At 35.2% G+C, this 19,701-nt stretch overlaps 1 protein-coding gene across 1 annotated transcript in view; it reads left to right on the top strand.

Annotated features, from left to right (window-relative positions):
* Nucleotides 1–19,701, top strand: part of LOC117124277 (receptor-type tyrosine-protein phosphatase beta-like) — a 60,787-nt gene that overhangs the window by 33,602 nt on the left and 7,484 nt on the right. Inside the window, exon 6 of the mRNA XM_033270447.1 lies at nt 12,824–12,958. Within this exon, the coding sequence (XP_033126338.1) occupies nt 12,824–12,958 (135 nt within the window). The remainder of the gene's footprint in view (nt 1–12,823; nt 12,959–19,701) is intronic.

Below are 19,701 nucleotides of genomic sequence, written 5' to 3'. Positions count from 1 at the left end.
TCCTTAAATAAATAACAGTCTGCATCAGAAAGTTTCGTTGACACTGTGTATCTTTGTCACAATGAGAATTTACGCTTGTTGAGGCGCGTAGCTATTGCAATGGAAAAAATGTGGAAAATGGGGAAGTTCAAGTTTCAAGTAAATATAATTTAAGAAAGAAACCAACAATGACAGAGAAGGAAGACAGTATATGATTAAAAGGGACAAGAATCTACAGATATGAATTCTGAAGATAAATCATCTCAGCATTTGCCTCGGCATTCGTCTCAGCATTCGTCTCGCATTCGTCTCGTTCTTCTCGATCACGTACCACTATGCGAGCACGTTTATCATTTAAAACTGATGACTAATGTGCCTTAATTTATAGAAAATAGGTGGAGGATTATTGTTCAATCATATATAAATATACGTTGGAGTCTTTTCGTTTTGAGATTTTTGCCAGAGCAAGGACCAATGAATCAAACACACCTACAGGGGCGAATACAGTAGGGGGACGTGTGTTGTGCCCCCCCCCCCCCCGTTTGAAAAATTCTGGAACCGTCCCTGACGTGTGTTTGTGCAACCAAAATTTCAACAAAATAATGTTGCTGGGAAAAAAACATACAGGTCAAAACGTAAACCATATCAGTTGCTATTAAAACCGATTTACTGTGTATCTACTGTAAACTGCACCACCATCTGGATAATTATGAAAGCTTTAACAAGTTAACCAGACTTGAACGAAAGCAGTATATGTCGGAACATTAAGTTATGCTATGGATGAAGTATGCCTAAGGAACACATTAAGTATCAGTGTACTCATGTTGTAAAATGTAAATATTGTGGCTACAAACACTTGTCAAGCCTTTATATCAACGACAGTTTTGAAAACCCTAATGATACTCATAAAAATACACATCTTTATTCATTTCAGTATGTAATATGGAATCACCCACCAATACTTCTATGATCGTACTTGTTTGATTGCAGAATTTCCCGATGTATAGACCCATTCATTCATTCATTATTTATTTATTTAGCCTTTTATAAAAATCACGATACAATTTGTACATACAGTAAAATAAAACTTTAAAAAATTTACAACACAGAATAAAAGTAAATCTAAGGAGGTAAGGATTAACAAAAGCAATTAAAATCACTGTAGCTCACAAGCTAGTTAATCCATTCCTAGAGAAACAGCAATATAAAATTTATAATATAATATAATATATAATAATAGGCAGACAGAGGCAGATGGATGGAGGAGAGGAGAACTGAACAGAGAAGAATGGCAAGTCGATGAAAAGGCTTTCCTCCTGCAATGGAGCAAAATAGCTAGATGATGATGATATAATAATAATTTATAATACTGTAGGAAGAAAAACAGATGAAATTTAAAATGAGACTTAATTAATTGCATAACGAATAAATTGAATTTAAATAAGATAAGATTTAAAAGGGAATAAATAAAAAATAATAAAATACACAAACAGTCTAATTCTTGCTTTATTTCAGATAGCATTTCGAACAAATTAGATTTGATAGGTGAAAAGACGATTCTGCTGTTGTCTCGATGCACAACCAATCTTCTGTGTCGTGTCGCCGATTTGGCCACATAGAAGTCATAAGTTTTGATCGGAAGACTGATACTAATTCCTACAGTTTTCTTTAAAGGTTGGATTCCTGCTACCAGATTACAGATTCCAACTCCATGTATCTGAAGTACAGTGTAAGCGGACTCACTTAACATATTGCATCTGACATTGTTCCAAATGCTATTAAACCTAGGGATATAACAGCCAGTGGAGAAGACGAACCATACGCACCAAGCAACTTAAAAGAATATTACAACATAATCCCACATTTAATTATGATTATGTAGCTTCATGAACGATAATACTTGAGAACTGTTCAGAGAAAGCTCCGGAAAACTAATCAAATTTGCATAATGGTAAAATTAATTAATGTTCTACCCAACGGTAGAACATTACCACCCAAACAATTTGAGAATAGTTGTATGAGTATGAAGAAACATCACTAAACTTAAGCGTTTTGTTACAAGGACCGGATATGATTACAGTAACTGTTTGTTTGGGGTTTTTCTCGGTTCAGGAAAGAACATATTGCTATTTATGTCTCTTCGAAGCCACAAGTTCTCCTGCTGTTGCAAACCAGGACTTACAAAAAGCTGCTGACGAAGAGAATCCAAATATGGCAAAGCAGTTGCAGATTTTATACGTAACGATTTCTACGTTGACGATGGCTTGAAATCTCTTCCATCAGAAGATGATGCAATCCAGTTGATTTCCTCTGCAACAAGCATACTACCAGATGAAATGTATCATAGGTGGACAAAATAGCGACACAAAGTGATAACTGAAATTAAAAGCATCAATGTTAAATCTGGTAAGTCTAGAATTGCACCAGAAACTAAAACATTCACCATTCCATGATTGGAACTGCAGCTTTGTCCTCTCGCATTAGTGGATTGATAACCAGATTACTGGCGTACGATGCTACACGTTATTACTTTGTGGCCGCAAAGTGGTTCTAGAATATATTCGTAAATAAGTTCAAGGTATTTTTTGTCTAACTGACATGTTCCATCCAGTCAAAGTGATTCAGCTGATAAGTGTTCAAAACATTTTGTATACAAAACCGATAATATTAGAATTGGTTTTGAAGACAGTTCAATTAATGTTCATTTGAATTTATTTACTGCCTACAATTGCAACTTACCTTTGATGGATAAGTTTCATTGTACATTTGTTGATGAAGTAATCAATTAAATTGATAAGAATTCACTTAAGTCACGCATCCTTGATCCTTTGCCTAGTTCCATACTTAAACCACATTTGCATCACCTTATTCCATACTTTGTTGCAATAAGTAATGACGTGTTTGAATCATGTTTGTTTCCTTCCATTCTCAAATATGCTGCTGCTGTCCGGATCCTTGATCACAACTTACTGAATAATTATCGACTAGTCTCTATGTTGGCTTCTTTTTATCTAAACTTACTGGAAGAAATATGGATTGTGGACTAAACGAGCATCTCTCTTGTAACAGGCTTCTTCCTCGCTTTCAATATGTTTATCTTAAATTTCATAGTGTTGAAACGGCCTTACGAGCCTATACTTGTAGTATTCTACAAGTATTGTCACTTGATAAAGGAAAATGTGTTGTTCTTACGTTCCTCGACTTCTTATCTTCTTTTGACATTGTTGACCATGTGATCCTAATGCAGGGACGTATCCAGGTGGGAGCCGTGGGAGCCGCGGCCCCCCCCCCCCCACTCTTTGTACACAGTGTTAAAATGTTTTAATAATCTCAGGCCAGGTCTTTTAAGATGGAAATGCGATACTGTGGCAAGTTTCTTTAAATGTTTGTTTAATAATACTACTACTAATAGTAATAATATTAATAACAATGATGATGATGACGATAGTAATAATTGATATTAATATTAATAACAATAAAAAGTAAAGAAAATTGTGCTAAATGCGAAAAAAAGTTGTGATTTGTTGATGATAATATAGTATATAGTTAAAGCTTAGTAAGCTATAATTAGGCCTAAGTTGTCCTGGATATTAAGTAGATCCCTGATTAAAGTCTCATGAGAAATTTGTTGGCGTTTCATTTTGACTATAATGGTAATGTGATGATGATGAATTTTACTACATAAAAGTGTCATTTCCGGCCATCTCGAGAGGAACTATTTCCTCAAATTTTCTCACCTCAGCCCCAGCCATGGTGGCAGTGGCGGCGCCAGATAGGTAGCAGGGGGGGGGGGCTTAAGCCACCAGACAGGTCAAGCCCCCCCCCCGCCAGACAGAGCTCGTCGGGCATTCAGACCATAAAACGTTTAAAAATTGGCCCACACCAAACCAACACATGTCTGTCACAGTCTGAGAGTGCCATTTTCGGCCATCTATAAGTTGATATTCTTCTTCCCTGGGTATGATATTAAACTCCATCGAGTCGGCTCCTGATGATGGTTTTTCATGTCCATTTTTTGTGATTATGACTATTCTGGATAAAGAATGTTTTGAGCAGAGGTGGATTCAAGGTCCTCCCCCCTCCCCTTCACTTTTTTAAGGAAAAAAAAAGAAAAATATATTCAAATTGAAGTGCGAGGTGTAATTTCCGGCCATATATACAGATGCCCTAATCATAAATTTTCTTACCTCAGCCCCAACCATGGTGGGGCTGAGATGGGTGGTTCCTCGCTCTGTGAAAGTCCCTCCCTGGTTAACCTCTTTTTCGAATTTCTGGATCTGCCACAGTTGAATTAATTTTTGCGCTTATTTATAATGCGTCTATTGCAATTTTCACTTTATCCTCTCAAACAAGTCCTAAGAACGTTCAGAGTGCGCTACTTTACAGGGGGGTTTGGCCCCTTGACCCCGCCGGGGTCATACGTAATTCGCATAACGGCTCCCCCCCCCCTTTCAAAGTCCTGGCTACGTCCCTGTCCTAATTGATATCTTACTTAATGACTTTGGGGTATCTGTAAAAGCCTATAAATTTCTTACAAAATATCTTCAATGTCGTTATTTCCCAGTTAAGGACGGCAATGCATTCTTGGTAAAATTCCCTTTAAACATGGTGAAATTTTAACGATTGATAATCTGCGAATTTCTAAGCCATCAGACTGGTCTTCAGCCAAACCGAGGCGAATCCGTCACTGGACAATCAAAGCTGCAACGGTTACTGGACATAGCACTGACCAGCACTTATGCAGGCCTAGCTCATGCAACTTATGTATTTGCAGTAAGATTATCCCAAATAATATCGATTTACCATGACTCAACTTGGTAGTCTATGACTTTCAATTTGAGTTTTTCTTGATATTTCTAAATCTTATCCAGATTCTCATTTTGATTGCCTTCTTTTCGCTTGGCGCAATTTTTTTCAATCAAAGCAATTTGATATTTACCGTTGTTTAGCACCAAATTCACATTAGGTTCATGCGGGAGTGACACAATAGCTATTGACCATCATTGAAAATGAAATTTCTACCTTATTATCATAAGATCTTTTTAATATCTCAAGCGGTCGTTGATGACAAACTTTCACCTGAAATCGATTATTTTGCTGAAATTTGGATTACGCTATCTAAATAACCTAGACTTACGTTCTCCTTTATTCAGATTATTTGCATCATCTCGATGTTGACTTCCAATTCAACAAACAACTTTATTCCTCCTCATTATTCTCGCTGGCGATGTCTCCACTCTCCCAGGACCAACAAGAAATCCATGTGCTCTAAGGCCGTTTGCCAAAAACCATAGTGTGATTCATGTAAAATGAAATGTCACAAAAAATGTAGAAGAATCTCACCTAACGCGTTCAATCAATATCACTGCGACAGTCCTACATCTTGGATATGTCATTTGTACCTCACCCAAACTGCCGTTTGCATGTGGTTTCTACAGCGATCGAGATCCTTCTACCACTGATACCACTGACGATATTACATATGAATACATGGATGATTACGATTTTACTGCATTCAACTTCAAAGGACTGCACCACATCCATATTAATATACGACCACTGCCTCCAAAGACTGAAGAACCTCGGTTTCCAGCTGCTAAAACTGACAACGAGATTAATGTTGATAAATACAATTTTGAAAGTCGAGGGCATGGAAATGGTGTGGGTTGACGTTCTCTTGCCCAGATCAAAACTTATTTAACTATCACGGTTGGCACATGCTACCGACCCCCGCAAAGCAACCGAAAAACTCAAATTAATATGGTAAATTATACAAATGAATCAATTATTATTGGCGATATGAACATTAATACTATTATTCTTTTATTTCTAACAATGGTTTATTTTCAATTATTAATGAGATGACTAGAATTTAGAAAAAAATCTTATATCTTACATTGACCATATTTTATGCAACAGAATGATAAAATCAGACAATCGGGTATATTTCAAATCGGCATTAGAGACCATTTTATAAGAGAGAGCAACTAGCTCAGCCGGCTGGTGGTAGCCACTGTGTGTGCGCTGAACAGTAGAGATCTCAAGGTCCCCAGTTCAATTCCCATCGCTGCCTCTCCTTGTGTTTTAGCTGGAGGGCTGAAAGTCGTTTGTCCCGTGTGCGTTTATGGCCCATGTGCACTTTAAAAAATTAAGTTCACTATTTGGAAAAAAGTAGGGGATTTTCTCCCGGTGTCCTGCCCAATCACCACCAGAAGGACCCCCACTACAAGTCTTCTTGTATACTTTCTTGGGCTATCCTTGGTGTTTAAACTGAATAAATCCAACCCAGAAAAAACAATAGAGTCTGTAAATTACCACAACACTGTAAATATTAGATATTTGGAGAAATATGATATTGAGCTATACTTAAGTAAGGTGAAAGTCATTGATTGGTCCTCTCAAATTTGTGAATGTTGTGACGTTAACATCGCATGGTCTAATTTGAAGGTGAAAAAACAATTCTTATTGATATCATCGATACAGTAGCTCCACGAAAACAGATAAGACTAAAACATAATCGCAATCTTGGTTTAATTCTGGTATTTTAATGAACCTCAAATTAAGAGATACGTTACTAAGAAAATAAAAAAGATAGATCAAATCACTCAATTCAACTGTACTGAAACAAGGTTCAACGTATGATTAAGTCCGTCAAATCTAAATACTTGTTTTAATAAAATAGAACAAAGCAAAAATAATTCAAAGAAACTTTGGAGTAATTTATCAAACTTTGAATACGAAAACAAAGCTAAAACAAAATCTAAATTTGTTCTCAAAATTCAGGGCGAGAAAGTATTTTTCCCAAAGAAAAATGGTTTTTTTACCAATATAGCTTCTAGTCTTGTCAGTAAGCATCCAAAATGTAATCGATAGCTTTTAAATGTAATTTATTTTCAAAAAGGAGATTTTAATTAACCCATGTATCTGAAGATTTTATAAGAAAACAGATTTACTTACTTGATCTACTCAAAGATGGAGTAGACGTACTGGTAGGTCCATTTTAATCATATTATTAATCTTTTTATAAGCACCAATACTGTTCCTGACAAAATGAAACTTGCAAAAGTTTCACGCCTTTTAAAAAAGGGAAACCTCACTAATCCAGAAAACTATCGACCAATCAGTATCCTCCTTCCATCTCCAAAATTCTTTAACGGGCTATCGCCACCCAGCTTCATAAATATCTTGCCGATAACAATGTTTTATTCAAATTTCAGTCTGGATTATGACATGCCCACTTTACAGAGACGTGCCTGATCAATCTAATGGATGACCTGGTATGATTTTAATTGATCTACAAAAGGCCTTCGATACTGTCGACCATGATGTTTTATTATTCATGGCACGCCTCAAGGAAGTATCCTTGGGACGCTTTTGTTCTTATGTTGCGTTAACGATAATAATGGAAATTTACATTGATTACTATACGCAGACGATAGTGCTATTTTATATGCCCATCATGACCCAGATTATATTAGAAGAAAACTGAGCAAGGTCTTTGACCCATGCTAACAATGGTTATTCAGCAACAAAATCAATTAACAGTAAAAAATAAATTTATTATTTTTGCCTCTAAAATGAAACTAAAAAGGGTTCATTCCAAATTTCAATAAATGGAAGTAATTATGTTAAATATCTAGTGGTAAATATCGATAATACAGTTGACTTTAACTTATTTGCCAATGGCATTATTTTAAAAAGTTAACTGAAAACTTTCTTTTCTTAATATACAGAAAGCATGTCTCAACTTCAAATGTCGTAAACTGTTAACGTCTGCTTTAATTTATTGCCTTTTTGACTATTCAGCGTGTGCTTGGTACATTGGTGTAAGTAATTCTCTTAAATTGAGACAAAACAAAGTTGCCAGATTTGTTTTAAATTTTGGCCTAAGGTCTCATATTGGTCAACAAGAGCTTTCCAGTCTGGGATACCGGAATATTAAATCCGTGTCAAATTTCTGAAACTCAATCATATTCATAAAATCTGCTACAACAAATGGCCACATTATATATAGCCACATTTTACCCCAATCTCAACCCAACCTAATATAACACCAGAAACAGCAAATATAACGTTGTTCCGAAAACTAATCACACCTCATTTTTTGCTACTGGTATCCGAGACAGGAATGCTCTACATAATTATCTTAAAGAAATTGCTGATCACGGGATATTTAAGAGAAAACTAAATGAATATTTGCTTAATGATTTTAAATGTTTTTATCTTTTTATTGTTTTCATATTTCTTGTATATTTTATTACTCGAGGTTCTTTAATTTCAATTTTACCATTTTTGCATTTTTTAATTTTATATATTTTTATACCTAACGTATTATTCATATTTCACTATAATTTCTGAACATTGCCAGATCACTATCTGTAAATATTCACTTCTGTGCAATAATTTTCCTGGCTTATGGGCCCCATACGAAATAAGTCTGGTGTACAAAGAAAACACATCCAGACATTCAATTAATTATTTCTCTCTTTTTATTTCTATGTATTTTCTTTTAATTTTATTATAATTTGTGACATTGAATGCAAAATATATCAATAGATCAATAAAAAAAATATGCAAGTTATAAGTTATGTATACTTCTTAGTCTCTGTTTTAATGCAATGCTTGTTCATGGTTTTGCTGTAGATGACTCTTGTGCCTATTGTTGAAAGTAAGGCTGGTGATATTACTAGTATGAGTAATTATCGACCAATTGCTATTGCAAAGGTGTCTTATTACTTTATATGGTATAAAATTAGTCTACGGACTATGAGTTTGCTTTTAAGAAAAAACACTGATACATGTATCTCAACCGCAATGTCAGCCCTGTGTACTGTTGTTTTTTTTATACTGTACCAGTAAGGTTTTGATAGAGTGGACCTTATATAGAAAACTCACTGATAGAAATGTTTCTTTAACTGTTGTTCGTTTTTTGGTACATTAGACGGAGATCCTTCATCCCTTGGAGTGAAATATCTAGAGACTTTAGTGTCTCCAATGTTGTACGTCGAGTTTTATCGCCTCTATTTCATTCAATACTAAATGAAGCAATGATTGGTCTAAAACTACATTAGACTTAATAATCTGAGTTATGCAGATGATATGGTTCTCCATTTTTCCTTCTGTATCTGGTCTACAAAACTTTGTTGATATTTGTCAAAGTTAAGCAGATAAACATGACATAATTTACAATGCCAGAATGTCAGCATGCATGGTATTCTGTCCTAAAGTTAAGAGGCTACATGGTAATCCGATAATATAAATACTTGGAGATGAACTGGGTTTTCACCTGCAAAGATCTTCGAAGCAGAAAGGTAGCACCCTGTGTCATCACTGATCTGAATTTCTGCAAATTGACCTTGCTCAAGAACTTCTCCTAAGGGTGGGATCTGAAGCAAACAAAATTTGGCTTCACCTAAACACAAAGAAAAATGAAATCATGAGCTTCAATTAACTGCTACCTATAAAAAAAAAATCAAGGCCAAAAAAAAAAAGTTGAAAATTTTAAACATCTTGGGGCATGGATTGGAAATACAGAAAAGGATATGTCAGTGAGCAAAGCACTAGCTTGGAGTGCTTGCCTTAAATGAAGATCAATATGGACCTCCAAATTGTCACAGAAAATCAAAGTACGCCTTTTCCTTGCCACTGTGGAGTCAATACTGTTCTATGGATCAGCTGTATGGACCCTGACTAAGAAACTAACTAAACAACTAAATGGAGCATATACTAGGATGATATGCATGGCAGTAAATGTTTCTTGGAGGGCTCATCTAACAAACGAGCAACTGTATCAAAACATCCCTCTCGTCTCTGAAAAAGTGAAGCAAAGAAGAATGCAACTGTTGTGATGGTGGGAGCTCGCTGAAGCTTGTGTCTGTGGTGCGCAATACTGACTTAAAATGCAGGACGATAGCCTAATGTGGTTAATCTAGTGTATATATATATATACAATGAACCGCTTGTTATTAAGTATGAAACAGTTGATACTGTGTCACAATAATTATTTAGGAATTATTTTAAACGATTAGCTTAAATGGAACTATATACCAGTAACTAGCAGTCAAAGTTTGTTCTCAAAAATCAATAAGATATTATTTTTATTTATCAAAGTATTATTTTAAGTATTACTTCATATTTTTTGCTACTATGGTAAGATAACTGTAAATGAAAGAAAAGAAACTCGAAAGGTCTAGGAAAGTTGCCCAACGCATCATTAATACTTTACTGACTTTACAGCAATATAATCAATATATGAAAAATATGTGGCCGTTTTTACAGTTTTACGGTAACAGATCTTAAAAATCATCCTCTATTTTAAAGTTTCTCCAAGTATTTATTCTCACTGTAGTATTTTGATATATATTTTTAAGACTGTATTTACCCAGTCAGCAGCATGCTGACTGGGTTCTGTTTCAGAGCAGTTTCTTCTTTCTTTCTGGCAACATTTTAAAAGGCTACTAGTGGCAAACTACTGGACCGATGTAATTAAAACTTGGTCAGTAGGACCGGTGCCACATCCCATTTATGTGTTCACACAAAGGTCACATAAGGGACATTAGGGTCAAAAAACCAAAAATCGTATAAAAGACTACTTGTCTCACAAATAACGTAGCACAGTCTTGTCCTTTGCACATATACATTGGCATAAGGCAGGTTTTCTGGCAACATTTCAAAACGCTACTAGTGCAAAACGGTTGTGCTGATTTCAACCAAACCTGGTCAGTATAAGCGGTGACACCTTTCATACATGGGGTGTTCACTGCTTGGGGTCAAAGGTCACATAAGGGTCATTAGGGTAAAAAAACTTTTTTAAAAATGAATAAAAGACTTCTGTCACAAATATTATAGCACAGTCTTGTCCTGGGCACATATGTATTGGCATAATGTAGGGTCTTATGTTGTTCAGCGATTTACGGTCAAAGGTCATTAAAGGGTTATTTTTTTGCTCACTCTAGTAACATTTCAAAAAGCTAATAATGGCAAACCATTGGACCAAATTCAATCAAATTTTGTCATTAAGAAACGGTGACACCTCCTACACCCCATTCTAGGATCAGGGGTCACATAGGGGTCATCGGGGTTAATTTTCAAAATAGCCCAATTGAGCTCAAACTTACCAGGAATGATCCTTAGGACCTTCTAAACATGAAAAAATACTCTTCATCCCATATGTCAAAGTTCATAGGTCAAAGGTTCAAAATGTTACTAATAGCAAACGATTGAACCGAATTCAATCAAATTTGATCATTAAGAACCAGTGACACCTTCACACCCCTGTCAGGCATCAGTGGTTACATAGGGGTCATCGGGGTCAATTTTTTAAAATAGCCCAACTGAGCTTGAATTTACCAGGAATGATCCGTAGGACCTTCTAAATATGAAAAACTACTCTTCACCTATAGGTCAAAAATCACAAGGGTCACTATAGTGAAAGTTTCAAATATTGCTAGACCACAATTGGACCAATTGCATTAGACAGACTCCTACCAAACATGGGGTGTTCACAGGTTGAGGTTAAAGGTTACAGTGGTTATCTCTTAAAAATTACTGGGTTCATGTTCAATTGAACATAGTATCTCTAGTTTTTTTTTGGCGTTGAACCTGTTTTGTGGTCTTTGTGTAAAGTTCTTTTCTAACTTTTAAATCTTGCCGATTAATCAAATTTTCTGTTTATATGTATTACAAATCAATTCTTAAATATTCTTGAATTTCGATGTAGAAGGTGCCTGGCTGAGCTTAGGTCTATCCCTACCTATCGTTTAATTGGTACCTAAAGCACTCCAAACAAAGTCAGCATTTTTTTTTGTTTTCTTCTCAGTCCCTTTGTAGAAGTTCGATGAAAGATAATTGTAAACCAATATGTTGAACCAATATAATATTTTATAAAAGAACACATATGATGAGGGATCAAATTTCAGAAATCTCACTTTAATCACAAGTCTCGTTCAAATCTGTATTGCCTTGACCAGTGTTAATTCACTTCCTCTTAAAAATATTTTGCAGACATTTTCTTTCCTGATGCCTGTTACTATCCTGTCTTTTAGTAATTGTTCTTCTAAATTTTGATACAAAGTTTTATTTTGTTTCTCAGATCAGAAACGAATGTCTGAAATGGCTCTCCCTATTGTTGTATTCTTGAATTAAATCTGTATCTTTCCAGAATAACGTTTTTGCGAGGATTATACAACTCTCTAAATTTTCGCTTCAAGCGTTCTAGGTTGTTCAATGATTCTGCCGGGAGCTCACCTCGTCCTTCAGGGTTTGGTTTTGCACCCAGGTATGAGAATAGTCGTTCCCGTTCGATAGCTTCCGATCCTGAAAACTGCTGTCTTAAGCTCGGTTTCCATTGAAATTGCTCACCCTATCGGCGACTGTCGGCGACAGTTGCCGACAGTTGTCGGGAAGGTTGAAACTGGTTCAACTTTGTCGATTGCGTTGCATTGCTAACTGCCCTAATACAATTTGGAAGGCATCCCGATTTGTCTGCAGCGCAATCGGCAAAGTTGACCTAGGTTCAACATTACCGGCAATTTTCGGTGACTGTCGCCCTTAGGGTGAGCGATTCTATGGAAACTGAGCATCACTTTTCTTGATAATGGATTTATCTAAACAATTAATGTATGACTTTTCCTATAATAATTTGAAGGTTAATATAAACCAACGAACAAATCAACAAACAACAAACGAACAAACTGACTGAAGCAGCAATCCAAGAAGAACGATTGTATCTATAACGACACCCTCAAAATAATTTCAAAAAACCAAATTCCAAATGTAGATATTAAAATTTTAGACTTTTATGTCATAGCTTTTTGAAGAATACAATATTTCTCATCTATTCCAGGGTTTCAAGTCACCAAGAGAATTTATCTCGTGTCAGGGCCCGCTACCCGGGACTATTGCCGACATGTGGAGGATGGTGTGGGAATTAAATATAACTAATGTTGTTATGGTAACAAAACTTGTGGAACGTGGAAAGGTAATCACTGCTGTTTTATTTTGAAATTAAATTGGATAACAAACTATACATAAATAATTGTTACTGTAATGTTATTACTTGTAGTTGCATTAGTGTTGTTATTACCGTCGTCCTTCCGAAGGTGGAGGGTATTGCAATAGCGCGCGTCTGTGTATGTGTGTGTGTGCCTTTCCAAGCGCATAACTCAAATATTACTAGACAAATATTGACAACGTTACAAACTTATGCATGAAACTCTTCTCAGATCGTTTCGGATTGACTCGGCTCGAATTAATATATAATTATTAGGAACAAGAGTAGGCACTTCTGAACACCGCGACGGCTGAGTATTTCTGTTGTTGTTGTTGTTGTTGTTTCTTCTTCTATGTTCACCTACGGTAGGCCTATGAAACCTTACCGATTTATGGGATGTAATCTGTAACTCTAAGCCTGTCTTATGTATTATCATATCATATCATATCATATCATTTATTTTTCCAGTATACACAAAAACATTACAAACAAGAAGCACAACCGTGACTGCCTGGTTGGATTGCCCAAAAGCAAAAACAGATGTCTGCTGTCAAGGGGCTCTCCACACAGTACGGTTACGTTAAAATACAAAAATAGAAAATTTTCAAAAAGTTAGGTTAAAAAAAAAAAAAAATAACTTTCTGGTATAAATTACAAGGCCTCGATAAATAATACGGCGGCATGCCGTATTTAATAAAACGGGCGGTGGTATGTGCATACATCGTTCTCGAGCATAATCAGCAAGTAGCCTACAATAACAGTTAACAAAAACACAAGTTTGTGATGAAAGAAAAGATTTTTCAATCACACAAACATCAGCATACTTATCATTTTCGATGTTGTGTCCATTTTCATTGAGTTCATTGTAAACAAATATCAGGATACTAAAGTAAAAAAGACGAGTAAAAATCATTCTTGCTATACCACAATCTCCCTTGACACCTCAATATTTCAAGAGATAAAATATTCATAAACAGCATAAGTGTCTACGTTACATATCTAGATGGACCATATAAAATCCCAAAACGATTTCAGGTCAGAGAGGTCAACGACCGTAAGCTGAACCAAAGCAAGGTGAATTTAGTTAAATGTTAGTATTAAAAGCTGCAACAGCACCGCCTTCTCTAAGGTTTAGTACCAATATGCCTAGAAAACGAGACTAAAGAAGGTCTAATCCTAAGGCTGTGTTAAGTCATACTCTAGGCCACTCCTTAGACTAGACAATGCCCCCTAGCTAGAGTCCTAAGCAGCAGTAGGTCTATTTCTAGACCTGGCACTATCATAGGTATGCACATTGATGAAAATTTGAAACAAATTGAAGTATAAAAATAGAAAAAGGTCAGTAAAGTATATTATATAATAACAATAACAATGACAATGACAATAATAATAAATTAAATATATCATTCCGACATTAATAAAATAGGCCTAGGCCAATGCCTTGTAATGTATCAAATACAATATACATACTAGCCCTAAAAATAACTAGACTGCGGTACTTAATTATCCAACTTAAAGAAAAAAAAACATTTTCACAGTTTTGTGATTAAAGTTCAAATAACACTTGTTATTACTAGAGTGCAGCTCAAAATATCACAGTGAAACAGTCCATTAGTTATGAGTATAGTAAAATCAATATGTGTTTAAAATCAGACCGCAAAGATATATCTCAGGAATACAATACTTTAAACTTTTATAGACAAACCTTTAGGCTTAGTTGCAGTTTACAGTAATATGATATGCCACAGCATAATAAATAATTGTTGAACTTAAAATTGAATTGTGTTTATATAGTAACTTAACAGTACTGTACTTCATCTTTATTAACTGCAAATAAATGACTACAGTACTGTGTTTATAAAGAGCATCAAAAAGATCTGTAAAAATACGTCTATTATAATTTAATATAGTAACTGGTTTTCTGACGAAACTATCTAATTTCAGTTATGAACACTGATTTTAAGTTTAACATCAATATTTGTTTGCAATTGTAGGTGCTTTGAAGAAAACGTAACCAGTGACCAATGCTTGACAGGGTCACAGTTTTAACTAGAAATTTACTATAGAATTGGCCTGTTGCTAATCAATCAAATTAAGTTTGGTTCATCAAAAAGTATATTTCTGTATTATTCAACATTTTAACACAGTGAGATGTTCCTATGTTTGATTAAACTGACATCATGACTAAGCATCGTATAAACTTAATTATAACGTATAATTATTGAACTGAAATTTATTTGAGTTTTTATAGTAACTTTATATAGTACCAGTCATTGTGTATTTATGAAGGGCATTCAAAAACATGTTATCACATCTAGGTGAAATACTGGTTGTCGAAATCCTACTTGGGACCTAAAAAGTAAAATGATTATGTAACTTTTTGTAAATAGTTCTGTTTATGGGAATATTGAGCTATGATTATCAACATCCTTGTGATGGGATAGTCTCTCTTACTACCTTAGATGAGTTATATGTTATTTTTATGTTTCGTTATCTGTATAATTTATGTTTTAATCAAGATGTGGTGAATGATAAACGTGAATAAATATTACTATTGGGCACACCTTATGTAAAAAATGACTAACTTAAGTATATGTTCTCTATTGTTAGAGGTTTGGGGAATGTACATAAAAGAAGAGATCTCTTTAATTGGTTAAAAAATAAAAAGCATTCAATAATTGAAAGAAAGAAATTGAAAAACATCAGAAATCTGAATTGGGCTCTGAATTGGGCTATGAGTGTATATTTAATTCCTATAAAAGTAACAGCAGAGGTGTAATAATTTGAAATTTGAAATTAAAAATACATATACAGACAAAAACGGAAATTATATAACTTTAAATTTACAAACAGAAGACCTTTGCTTCACTTTAATTAACTTATATGGACCCAACAAAGATGATCCTTGTTTTTATGAGAAAATTCACCAAACAATTAAAATGATAAACAATTCTTCAATTATTATTTGTGGTGATTGGAACGTGGTTAGAAACTATTTAAATGATTACTGATATTATGCAAGATTTAGATCTACATGACATTTAGAGGGCAAGTCATATAGATTCTGTCAGATTTCCTTGGAGACAAAAAAACTCCCTTAAAACAAGCCCGATTAGATTATTTTTTGGTGTCCTCTGACATAATCTCTCTTACTACCTTAGATGAGTTATATGTTATTTTTATGTTTCGTTATCTGTATAATTTATGTTTTAATAAAGCTGTGGTTTTCCTCAACTATAGAATGTGGATATTCTAATTGCCAAATCTCTAAAATGAAATGATTGCCTAAGGGGGAAGGCTTCTGGAAGTTTAACAATTCGTTATTAGAAGATCCAGAGTAAGTCAAAATTTGAAAGATGTCTTACAATACACGGTAACTGAAAATAAAAATATACATAATGATGCCTTGTTGTGGTAAATGATTGAACTCAATATAATGGGTATGACAATACCATATTCAGCCAAACATAAGATAGGATATGAAAAGGAAGAAAAAAGAATAAAAAACGAAATTAAAAAAAAAATTAAATATGTTTAAGTGCTTCCCATTCAGATGAAGATTTAACGAAACTTTCTTCCCTGCAATATTCTCTTGAACAATTGATGGAAAATAAAATAAAAGATATTATTACTCGATATAAATCGAGGTGGTATGAAAAGGGCGAAAAAAAGCACAAGGTACTTTTTTAATTTAGAAAAACGAAATTTCGAAAATAAAACCATTTCTAAGAGTTTAATAAATGATAATGAAATAATAGACCAAAATACAATTTTAAAAGAACTTCAAACTTTTTACTCATATCTTTACTCAAAGAAAGAAGTTGAACAAATTACAGATACTTTTGTTAACCCTGCTGACCAACCTAAACTTAGTAAAGAACAAAAACAACTATGTGAAGGTAATATTAGAGCCTGCGAGTGTCTGAAAAAGTTAAAAGAAATGTCTAATAACAAAAGTCCTGGAATAGGTTTTGAGGTTGAATTTTATAAATTTTTTTCGACAAAAATTAGTAACTACATGATCAATTCCTTTATTACTGTAATAAATATGGCAAAATGTCTGTCTAACAAAGAAGGGCAATGATAACTTGTATTCCACAGCCTGGACAATCGCGTCTTGATTTCAAAAAATGGCGTCCCATCTCACTTCTAAATGTAGACGTGTATAGCAGAACGAATGAAAATTGTTTTACCAAATATTATTAGTAATACACAAATCGTGAAATTGGGGAAAACACCCGTTTAATATATGATTTGCTGTTTCACTGTGAGCAACAAAGTATTAAAGGTCTTCTTTTACTAATCGATTTTGAAAAAGCCTTCGACAGTCTAGACTGGTCACTTATGTTTAAAAGTTTAAAAAGCTTTAATTTTGGAGAATCATTAATAAGCTGGGGTAAAAACTTTCTATTGTGACATAAGCTCTTGTGTAACCAATAATAATGTATCACCTTTTTTTGAAGTAAAGCGAGGTGTTAGACAGGGTGATCCCCTATCACCATATCTATCATCGCAGTAGAGCTTCGTCTTTAATTTTCTTTCTTCATTCAATCTCGTTTGCGAATACAACTCAGGAATTCACCATCCACCCATGGGGTTGATAGAGGGTTTTTGATTTTAATCTTAGGAATGTTATTATCAACAATATTTAGGAAAACAATCTTCCAGTTCTGCTAACAGTCATCAACACAAGATTCAGAGAGGGTATCCTGCCAATTGTAAGGTGAAAGAGCGTCGCTTAAACCTTTAACATTTGTTTTGTTTTTTAAATTATACACATATTTATGTTTAGGATTTAAATTATTAATTTTGGGAAAGCTAAACTTAAATTCAACTAGTAAGTGATCAGAATTGAAAAAAGTCTCATCGATGGTGTCAACATCATGTATCAAGGACTGAACCTTCACTGTTTGTGGAAGGTCTGGTCGGTACTAGGACGTATTGTGTCATAAAATGATCATTAACGAAATTAGAGAGTCGATCTGCATGAGGGTTTTGCTTAGTTGCAATATTTGTGGACCACAGAAAATCTTTGATGTTGAGGTCACCCATAAGAATAATTGACTTAGTAGAGCATTCACCACCTGGTGGAAAAACTTCATTTAGTTTTAGCAAAAAATTCTACTGATGAACTAGGTGGTCTGTAACAGCAGGCAATAATAGTACTATAATAGACCTTGTGGTTAATTTCGATAGCGACAAATTCAAGATCAGGATGAGTTAAGTCGGTCCTTTCAACACACGAAAGTCGGGGTGCACTGCAATAAGCACGCCTTCTCCCTTTTTGTGTTCTCGATTTTTACGGAAGATATTAAAAAACGATGAAAGTTCATTGTTGGTTATGTTGCTACTCAGCCATGTCTCAGTGATCCCAACCACGCCATACTGGCCAGAAGGAAAATATTGGAAATCTGTTAGATTATCTCTCGAGCAAATACTCCTAGCATTGTGGAGCAAAAACTGCAAATGGCTAATTTTTTAACTTCCTGTTTGGCCATTACCACGGCCCCTGCGCAGCTATCACATATCCACGGAATCAACGGATTAGTTAGAAAGAAGGAGAGTATTGGCCTGTTTGCATATCCCAGCATGCTCTTGCGCTGTTGTTGTTGCGGCGTGTTCTTGTTAATGGTAACCGAGCATTGTTCGTTGTGTTTTTCAGCAATAAACCATAAAGTGTTGTGGATAATCGGGTGTGTTTTTCTCTCTTTTAATGTTTACAATTACCATAACTGGCGTGGTGGCAGCAGTTTCGAATCCCCACGACATACCAAGGTTCGTAAAAGACCTGAAAATAGAAGAATACCTACCGTCTACTTCGGACGAGTACCCAGTGCTGTTTACACGACGAGCATGTGGTGACCGATCTCACAATGGCAAACAGCAACAACCGTGCTCCCAAACAGTGGAGTTTAACACGAACTGAAACGATAACTAGTTTCGAAGCGTAAAAAAATAACATTATGTACACTCTATCTTTAGACACCACGTTCATCGGCGTAGGTGGTTGAAAAAGTCCAGAGCTCAGCCGCTCCGAGGGTTCGTAGACGGCGCCGATGACGTTCCTGCAGCTGTTCGCGAAACTGCTCTACAGAAAAACAACATCGTTGATTTTTTGCTAAGCCAAATTGCCAATTATTGCCCCATAATTGCGCGGAGCTCCATAGTTAAAGGCTCCACTTCATTAGCTACAGTATGGCAATTAATCAGACTTCACTACGGCTTCCAAAACAGTGGAAGCCATTTCTTAGACCTGAATGACATTAGGAGTTGATGAACGTTATGAAGATATTTATCAGCGACTATGCGCCTTTATAGAAGACTCTCTCTTGACACCAGAGTCAAACATCACACACCACGGGCAACTTATTGCAGAGGAAGAGGAACTTACTCCTACCCATGAGAACATGGTCTTCCTTCACAGGCTCCGACTAATTCATCCGGACGAGTAGTGCCAAAGTGCGAGCCAGCGAGTCATGCGAGCCAATGTGCGAGTCATGCGAGTCAGCGAGCCATGCGAGCCATACACTTAATTCTTTTTTTTTTTTTTTCAGGTTATCCAGTTTTGCAAACACGTAGGCCTAGCCTATTCTTTTGCCTAGTAGATGTAAATAAGTAACACTTTGCCTGTGTAGTCCAGTCATGCGCAGTACATATACTTTTGGACTTGGTTACTTTTTCGAATCGTCGATCCGAAAGTATGCAGTGCTGATAGATGTTTTTAAAATACA

The sequence above is a fragment of the Anneissia japonica genome, unplaced genomic scaffold, assembly GCF_011630105.1.
Source record: "Anneissia japonica isolate Jap-2015-1 unplaced genomic scaffold, ASM1163010v1 scaffold288012_len1326614_cov192, whole genome shotgun sequence".
NCBI lineage: Eukaryota > Metazoa > Echinodermata > Crinoidea > Comatulida > Comatulidae > Anneissia > Anneissia japonica.
This window is presented reverse-complemented; position numbering and strand designations above follow the sequence as displayed.